Below are 10000 nucleotides of genomic sequence, written 5' to 3'. Positions count from 1 at the left end.
TTTTTTTTAGTTTACAGTAAATAAATAATTACAAATCTTAAAATCAAGTTCATAAAGTAACTTTCTTTGCATTCATTTGATTCCCAATCAAGATCCACTGGTAAGAATGGCTTTCCATTGTTAATATGAACTTAAAAACTGTTCTGAAATGCAAAATAATAGAATTTGAATCATGTGATAAAACATGTGATTAATCGCGATTAACTATAGAAATTCAGCGATTAATCGCGATTAAAAAAAATTAACCGTTTGACATCCCTACTATTAAGCAAATGCATTGGTAACATAAGTAATCTAAATGATGACTAAAGGCAGAGTAATTCCATGTATACATTCTATTTGATTCAAATTAATTATTGGGCTTTTTTGGTACTTTTGTCATCTATTTATGTAGTTTTTGCTAATTGAGGCATGAACAGCACAAGAAGCAGAAGTACACAGACAAACTAAATGCTTTCTTGTGTGATTTTGAATGGAACAATGACACATGGTGGTAACTGCACAAGATTTTTCTCATTGTGTTTTTTTGTTGAGAAAAGCCTACTTTGTTTCCTCCTTCAACTTTAGCATAGATGAGTCCTGCAAAGATGGCTCACTGGTTAATGATGGCCACAAGTCACCAAATTTGTTGACAGAGCAGGGTAAACCTCATCTTATTCACTACTGAAAACATCCAAGCAGACACTAAAATAACCTATGATTATGGAAATTCACAATGACCATGGCGTAATTTCAATTCAATTTTATTTATAGTATCAAATCATAACAAGAGGTATCTCGAGACACTTTACAGATAGAGTAGGTCTAGACCAGTGGTTCCCAACCTTTTTTCCTTGGCGCCCCCCCTACTTATGTCTAAGAAAAGCTGAGCCCCCCCTCCCCGAAACCGAAGTTGAGGTAACTCTCGAGATACAGCCTTACTTTCTTTTTTGATACAGAGCAGTTATCAGTACTTTTACGTTTCTTAGCAAGGGCCACAGGATAAGAGGTCCCAGGTTAAGAGGTCCCAGGTTAAGAGGTCCCTGGTTAAGAGGTCCCTGGTTAAGAGGTCCCTGGTTAAGAGGTCCCAGGTTAAGAGGTCCCTGGTTAAGAGGTCCCTGGTTAAGAGGTCCCAGGTTAAGAGGTCCCTGGTTAAGAGGTCCCAGGTTAAGAGGTCCCTGGTTAAGAGGTCCCTGGTTAAGAGGTCCCTGGTTAAGAGGTCCCAGGATAAGAGGTCCCTGGTTAAGAGGTCCCTGGTTAAGAGGTCCCTGGTTAAGAGGTCCCTGGTTAAGAGGTCCCAGGATAAGAGGTCCCTGGTTAAGAGGTCCCTGGTTAAGAGGTCCCTGGTTAAGAGGTCCCAGGTTAAGAGGTCCCAGGTTAAGAGGTCCCAGGATAAGAGGTCCCTGGTTAAGAGGTCCCTGGTTAAGAGGTCCCGGAGGTTTGGCCTACTAAGTAGCCTGCCTACAATTTTAAGCGAGAACAAAAATATATAGTTTTTATACCGACTTTTGTATACATTATATATTCTAGTGTATTATCATAATTTGTTAAACGTGCAAATATTTTTTTTTTTACCTCAACCTCAAACCAGATAAAGACTTGCGCCCCCCTTGTAATCTTTGCCGCCCCCCTGAGGGGTCCCCGGACCCCAGGTTGGGAACCACTGGTCTAGACCACACTGTAATTTATAAAGTCCCAACAATTCAAGTAATTCCCCCAAGAGCAAGCGTTCAGTGCAACAGTGGCAAGGAAAAACTCCCTTTAGGAAGAAACCTGGTCTCGTAATCTGGTCAGTAACACCTCTTGTTAAATACGCTATAGGATCTGTTAAAATTAAATTAGATGAATACATTTCCCTTTTTGACTGTTGAGTTCCCCCTAAACATATCACTGTGGAACTACTTTACAGATGCAGTTGTATACACCATGTTTAGTTAATGTTGCACCATGAGGTGTGATTGCATGGTCTGAAAGAAGGCAATGCTTCGGTTGTTCATCGAAGGATAAATTATAATAGAAACTTAAATTACAAATTGCTTGATTACAGGAAGTGAAGGATAAAAAGGGTTTCTTTCTGGCTTTTTTGTTACATTGTTACATACATTGATGATTTAATTAAAGCCTATTGTTATATTGTAATATAATATATTTCTGACAGGTTGTTGTACTTGTTTGCAGACAATAAGTGGCATGATCTCGACTCAAACTTCAGGAGAACCAGAAGTGAGCGGGAGATCCACAACAGGTTAATACACATTTACTGTGGATTGCTTCTATTTTAATATATGTCTCACTTATGTCCTATGCATTAATAACATGAATTTTCACCCTCTTAAAACAAACATTATGAGTGAAATGTTCAAATATCAATATTACCATAACTAGTTTCTTAGTCTAATTACTGCTAGTATTTGATAGAACTATCATTCATAACATTGATCTTCATTTTCACCAGAGTATAGAAGTAACTTAAGTAAGTTACTTCTATACTTTTCATTTTCACTAAATTAATGTTTTCTTCTCCTTTTCATAATGTTTTAGCCCACGTATGCTACTGCTTATGAATGTATATGATTTAATTGTAGGGAAGTAGATCCCTGTCCATTACTGTGGAGGTTTTAGCTTTCTTTTACAACAGTTTAACTTAGACGACAGGAATACGGACTCTATGTGTGTTTAGTCATCATGTCCTCATTTTGTTTTAGGCTGTGAAAGATTTAAATGTGTTTCAGACGATGTCATGATATTGTATAACCCAAAGTGAGACCGGAGAAGGGCTGAAACGCCACCTTGCTTCCCCTGAGGCAGCCCAAGATTTCATCTCTTCTCACCATCAACACAGCTCGGGACTCGCGGAGGATTGAATTCACCTGGCGACGTTGTAGCTAAGCTAAAACCGCCCGAACAGCTGGTTACTACTAGCCTCACTCCCTCACTAGGGGCTAATGCAACTTGATGGCTCTCGGCTGCGGGCCAATGTTAGCATCCAGCGTGCTAATGCAGGCTAACTCCCTCTTCACTGTGTGCTGAACTGGTAAGACTGCCCCAGGATTCATAGCTCTAAGCGGCTAATGCTACGGCTCCTACCGATACCTACCTTCTCTGGTTATGCAGCTCCCACGCTCGTTATCGTCATTTAAGGGCTGAGGACAGATTTCGCTACTTGGGGATTTTTATTACAACGACCGTATCAGACATGTTCTGCAAAAACTTCTTACCTCTGGTCGAAAAAACTGAAAGCGATTTTGGCCGCTGGTCGGTCTTACTGCTCTCCTTCGTGGGCCGGATAAATTTAATTAAGATGGTTGTCCTCCCAAAATATCTTTATCTTTTCCAGCACATCCCGGTACTTATCGTTAAATCTTTTTTTGATAAGCTGGACAGGGCAAGATCTAAATTTCTCTGGGGCGGCAAACCTGCTAGGATCCGCAAGGCGATATAACAGTCCCCAAAGACTGAGGGGGGTCTGGCTCTCCCTAACTTCAGACAATATTACTGGGCAGCTAACCTGCAAAAACTCCTATACTGGATGAGCGACAACTGTCTCTCACTATCTGTCTGGGTACATTTGGAGAGGGCGGGCTCACGCCTTCCACTGCGATCGGCCCTCTGTTCCCAACTCCCTCTGCCTTCAACACCTGTGGGCACATGCAGACTGTATCCTTCTCGCTCAAGATCTGGAGTCAGGTTAGGAAAAACTTTGGCTAACAGGGCCCCTCCGTCTTGACCCCACTGCTTAAAAACCATGTCTTTACACCCTCAGGTTCAGACCTGGCATTCAGGGCCTGGCACAGTAATGGTATCGTCAGTGTCAGAGACCTATACAAGGATGGCATATTTACATCCTTCACAGAGCTCTCCTCCCGTTATGATTTGCCGAAGTCACACCTTTTTCGTTTTTTCTGGATTAGGGACTTTGTGAAGAAGATATTTCCCCACTTTGCAAACCGCCCCCCCCCCGAAACCCTGACTGGCGATAGACCCCGACCGGAAGAAATGCATTTCAAGACTGTACAATCTATTATGCCCGACTTCCACGAACCCCCGTACCCCCTGTTGACAAAAGCTGTGTGGGAGGGCGAACTGAACACGACCATTACGGACCAACAACGGGACCTTGCTCTGGTTATGGTTCACTCTTCCTCCATATGTGCTCGTCACGGCCTAACCCAATGCAAGGTCCTTCATAAAGTCCACTACACAATGCAAAATTGTCTAAAATATATTCCGCTGTCCGAGACGCCTCTAACAGGAGTAACCAGTCTCCTGCCAACCAAACTCATATTCTGGTCTTGCACCAAACTAACAACTTTTTGGATGAGCATTTTGACATCATGAGCAGAGCCTACGGGCACATTATCCCCCCTAACCCTTTATCAGCCATTTTTGGCATTTCCCCTGACGCTGGCCTCCCCGTTGCTCTGAGGCGGGCCCTGGCATTTACATCTCTGCTAGCTCGGAGACTGATCCTGCTCAGCTGGAAGCTTCCCCCCCCCACACACGACCATAGGATTAAAGAGGTGCTCGACAACTTGAAGCTGGAGAAGCTCAGATCTTCTTTGAAAGGCTCTATCTCGACATTCCTGGAGACGTGGAGCCCTTTCCTAGAACTCGCTGATTCCCTCAGCTTATCCCCTGATGTGGAGGACAGAGCTTACTGTTGTCTTGTGGTTGGTGTGTGTTCGGTCAGTGTGCGTGGATGTGTGTTCTCTTGTTGGACCTGTGCTGGGTTGGTGGGTGGGGATTTGATGGGAAGTGACGTACTGGTTCCTCCGTACTGTGTCTAACCTGTTCATTATGTTGTGTCACTGTCCAATGTCAAAATATTAAATATTAATGAAAAAAGTTGAAACAAACAAACTCAAGAGAAATTGTGCTTTTTTGTTAAGGAACCACATTAACAAAACTACAACTTTTCTGTTTCTGTCGCGACATTAAGGGCTGGTTCAGAGTTTTGGACATAGGAGCTCATCTCCAGGTTAGCCAGTGTGTTATTAATCAGTGGAGACAGTTTAACCCTCTTCACCCTTCCAGCTGCAGAGCTAGCTGGTGCTAGGTCAACAGTATCTGCTAGCCTGGCTCTAAAAACAGTCTGACCCACTCCACAGTACACCCGAGGCAAATACAGTATAACGCCAGACTATTCATGTAATGTCTGTTTATAGAATAATGTTAAAATTAAAACTACCCTTGCAGCTCATTGCAGTAGTGCTACAGCAGCGGCGGAGTGATATTACCTAGGCTACTGAGGAAGCCGGTTTCCATGACAACTGTGAACCAGCCCTTTAACATGTGTTGATGTAAACTGGGTTAAATGTGGATGAAACTTTGGTACGATGCTGCGGAAACAAGAAGGAAGTTGTGATAAAATCAAACTTATCCTTTAATGTACAACTTCTTCAAAACAAAGTGGTGCTTTCAGAGTAAATCTATAAAAACATGTCCTGATCAGAAACCATCACACTGGACTTTATATATATTTCATACTTCTCTCCTCTGGGACAGGACACTCACTCTTTCCTTCCTCCTTCCCTACATACTTCCTTTCATCTGTCCTCTTTCCTTATTCATTCTTCCTTTACTTTCTTTCCATCATTGCTTCCATTCTTCATCCTTATTTCCTTCCCTCCTTACATACTTATTTAAAGACGTACGCATGGAGTAGTTGTCAACTATTAACTGAAAGAAGAGGAGGGAAGGATGGAAAGAAGACACAAGGAAGAACGTAGACAAGGAAAGAGGCTTCAGTGAAGAAACTATAAAATATTCTCATTTTTAACACTTCACTGGAAGGTATCTACATAAGAGTGACATGACATGTCCCTCTTATGTAGATACCTTCCAGTGAAGGGTAACCCTTATTTCTTTGATAGAAATGAAAGCGTTGTGTGAACGCAGCGTTAGAAAACAGCAGAGAAGGAATGACTAAGATCTGAAGGAAAGAGACGAACATGGAACAGGAAATTACAAAAATAAGAGTCTGGATCTCTCTGAGTCCGTCTGTGTACTAGGACCAGGCTCAGGCTGTGTACTAGGACCAGGCTCAGGCTGTGTACTAGGACCAGGCTCAGGCTGTGTACTAGGACCAGGCTCAGGCTGTGTACTAGGACCAGGCTCAGGCTGTGTACTAGGACCAGGCTCAGGCTGTGTACTAGGACCAGGCTCTGAGTCAGTCTGTGTACTAGGACCAGGCTCAGTCTGTGTACTAGGACCATGCTCTGAGTCTGTGTACTAGGACCAGGCTCTGAGTCTGTGTACTAGGACCAGGCTCTGAGTCTGTGTACTAGGACCAGGCTCAGTCTGTGTACTAGGACCAGGCTCTGAGTCTGTGTACTAGGACCAGGCTCAGTCTGTGTACTAGGACCAGGCTCTGAGTCAGTCTGTGTACTAGGACCAGGCTCAGTCTGTGTACTAGGACCAGGCTCAGTCTGTGTACTAGGACCAGGCTCTGAGTCTGTGTACTAGGACCAGGCTCTGAGTCTGTGTACTAGGACCAGGCTCTGAGTCTGTGTACTAGGACCAGGCTGAGTCTGTGTACTAGGACCAGGCTCAGTCTGTGTACTAGGACCAGGCTCAGTCTGTGTACTAGGACCAGGCTCAGTCTGTGTACTAGGACCAGGCTGAGTCTGTGTACTAGGACCAGGCTGAGTCTGTGTACTAGGACCAGGCTCAGTCTGTGTACTAGGACCAGGCTCTGAGTCAGTCTGTGTACTAGGACGAGAAGGCCACGGTACAGCCGTTGTGAGCGCTGCTGGCTCTCAACAGTCCGTTGGAGGTGGAGGTGGAGGTGGAGGTGTGAGCGTCCGGTCTCCGCGGTGGCGGCCGTGGTCTGAGAGGTGGACACGCTCCAGAGTGTGTCGGGTCAGAACCACAGAGATCCGGCTCCAGACCCAGGATGCTGCTGATGGACTGAGGAAGGTCCTGAGGAGAATCAACACAGACCTTTAACCCTGGGAGGTCTGAGGAACCTCCTCTAAGCTCCTGAAATAGGACGCGTCCCCGTGTGTTTCACAACAAGCTCAGCTCTGTAGAGTGACGCCCAAACGCTTCCAGAGCATTTATTTCTCACATCTCTTGTGAGAACATACCTACACTGTGTGAATGAGTTTACCAAAGTCTTGGTTTCACAAAAGTAGCGTAATGTATATGAATCAAATAGGAAATAAATGTAAATGTAATCTTGCTTATAGAGAACATGGCTTGGACTGTCTGTGGTCCTCAGAGGGTTACATGTTAGCATGTTGGACAGGATTTCTCTGACAGAAGCATTCAACTGCTCTCCAGGGTAAATGGAAGACTTTTTAACACCACCTAGGATCATGTTTAATGCCAACTTCACGGCCATATAACGGTCCAATCAGTGTGGATTTTAAACCTGAGAAATGAAGGATTTACTGTAACGTTACCAACTTCTCAGCCAGATCTCAGAGACCAGCTAGCGTTAGCTTGTTAGTAGCACGGTGCCAGGTCGGTTTTCTTTCCTGAGTATGGACTGAAACTATTTCCGTTATTCTCCAGTATGTTTTGGCGCCCCAGCTCTTCTGTTGTGTTTGTGTTTGATAAAGAGAGGTGTTGAACGTACCTTACAGCGATGTATCTGCTGACTGATGCCTTCAGCTTTCTGAAGAATCTCTTCTACATCCAGCTTCATGGACAGCTCGTTAATGTGCTGCAACACACACACACACACACACACACACACACACACACACAGAGAGACACACAGTCACACACAGACACACACACACAGTCACACACACACAGACACACACAGTCACACACACACACACACACACACACACACACACACACACACACACACACACACACAGACACACACACACACACACACAGAGAGACACACAGTCACACACAGACACACACACACAGTCACACACACACAGACACACACAGTCACACACACACACACGCAGTCACACACACACACACACACACACACACACACACACACACACACACACACACAGAGAGACACACACACTCACACACACACACACACACACACACACACACACACACACACACACACACACACAGTCACACACACACACACACACACAGTCAGACACACACACACACACACACACACACAGACACACACACACACACACACACACAGAGAGAGACACACACACACACACACACACACACATAGACACACACAGAGACACACACAGACACACACAGTCACACACAGTCACACACAGTCACACACAGAGACACACACAGACACACACAGTCACACACACACACACACACACACACACACACAGTCAGACACACACACACACACACACACAGTCAGACACACACACACACACACACACACAGACACACACACACAGTCAGACACACACATACACACACACACACACACACACACACACGTAAATGTTTAGGTACATCTATGAAAACTCTCAGGTAGATCGTTAGATGTTTGCGATCGGCCCTAAAAGAACTGAAACAGACCTGAAGGTGTGTGAGATGGGATGTGCCTGATATGGTTAGGAGCTGCAAACGTTACGTTAGAGTATAAATATATATATATATATAAATATATATATATAAATACAGTATCCAGCAGAGTCTCTGAGAGATGTCTTGTGTTTATAGATCTGCACATTTCACAGAGAGAAAGAAAAGAGACGGAGGGACGGAGGAAACACTCAGCTGTTCCTCAAACTCCCGGCCACTTCACAGCTTGCGTTTGGTGTTTTAAATCTTTCTTGTGGCAGAGATGTTTCCTGTTTCCTGTACAGGACTCTCACACCGCCTCAAACCACCCCCACAAGTCTGATCTCTGTCACGTGATTGGCCACTGCAGCATGACGTGGGGTTGCGTTTCCCCAAAACTTGATTCGGCCTCAACTTTTTGCTGCAGGTTTGCTGGTTATTTCTGAGCGCCCCCTGCAGCTAAAGACCTGTGTTAGCCGGACCGTCTGATGGCCGACGCAGGCTCTCTGAACGCAGCCTTAAGCGTTCATTATACTCGCCAATCCTGACCTGTCGCTCGCCAGTGTGACGTCATGGGAGCGCCGTAACTGTTTATACTGGTGCTTGGTGGTCGTGACACTAGCTGCAGTCTTCTCCTGAACAGAGGTGGCGCTAATGAGGAAAGGCTACCGACTTTCCTATTTCTACGGACTAGAAGAAGAAGAACAAGGTAAACAACAGCAGAACTGGCAGCAGCATTGACCTCAATGTCAACAGTGGCTGAGATGATATTGCAGTAGGGCTGAACGATTAATTGCATTTTCGATAATATCGCGATATGTTAAAACGCGATTTCCTAATCGCAAAGGCTGCGATTTGGTCACATGACTCGCGAGAGCAAATCAGTCTGCACTCCGTAGAGAAAGCATCAACTAGCACGCTAACGCTACGCCGTACCTGGAGCGGATTTCTGTCATTCAAAGAACTCTGAGTTGTAGTTTAAAACGTTTACAGCCATTTTAATAAAATGAAGGGTTTTATTCGGGCTTGAGTCCATACGTGCAGTTAATGGATACAGACACACAGAACTCAAGGCTTGGTTAGCAACCATTAGCGCTGATTAGCGGTTAGCTCCGGTTAGCGGTTAGCTCCGTTATAAAGATATGAGTGGAGGAGCTGCCACTGAGAGGGGTAACAACCAGACTCTGATAAATGACGTTCAGGGAGCTTTCACAGCAGCGTGGCCGCGGGGTTTCAACACTTTTATTAGTACAGTTAATCCCACGGCAAGAACGCCAGCAACATGCTAACGTAACGATAGCCTCTCTGAACAAGAACACCAGCAACTAGCTAACGCAACGATAGCCTCTCTGAACAAGAACACCAGCAACATGCTAACGTAACGATAGCCTCTCTGAACAAGAACACCAGCAACTAGCTAACGCAACGATAGCCTCTCTGAACAAGAACACCAGCAACTAGCTAACGTAACGATAGCCTCTCTGAACAAGAACACCAGCAACTAGCTAACGCAACGATAGCCTCTCTGAACAAGAACACCAGCAAC

The 10000-nt window shown here is 44.9% G+C and overlaps 1 protein-coding gene and 1 long non-coding RNA gene across 2 annotated transcripts in view; one reads left to right on the top strand and one right to left on the bottom strand.

Moving 5' to 3' along the window:
- Positions 1 to 6118: 6118 nt before the first annotated feature.
- The window catches only part of tbc1d15 (TBC1 domain family, member 15), a 28750-nt gene continuing 24868 nt past the window's right edge, over positions 6119 to 10000 (bottom strand). The window contains exons 16-18 of the mRNA XM_031314557.2: positions 7562 to 7648; positions 6676 to 6900; positions 6119 to 6449 (exon numbers count right to left, since the gene is read on the bottom strand). Of these exons, the coding sequence (XP_031170417.1) occupies positions 6691 to 6900; positions 7562 to 7648 (297 nt within the window). The 3' untranslated portion in view covers positions 6119 to 6449; positions 6676 to 6690. The remainder of the gene's footprint in view (positions 6450 to 6675; positions 6901 to 7561; positions 7649 to 10000) is intronic.
- LOC118495487 lies at positions 6390 to 6722 on the top strand. The gene is made up of 2 exons (XR_004897928.1): positions 6390 to 6579; positions 6641 to 6722. It is a non-coding gene; the product is annotated as an uncharacterized LOC118495487 (long non-coding RNA).

The sequence above is a fragment of the Sander lucioperca genome, chromosome 7, assembly GCF_008315115.2.
Source record: "Sander lucioperca isolate FBNREF2018 chromosome 7, SLUC_FBN_1.2, whole genome shotgun sequence".
Taxonomy (NCBI): Eukaryota; Metazoa; Chordata; class Actinopteri; order Perciformes; family Percidae; genus Sander; species Sander lucioperca.
The sequence above is the reverse complement of the archived record's forward strand: the minus strand, read 5'-3'. Positions and strand labels throughout refer to the sequence as shown.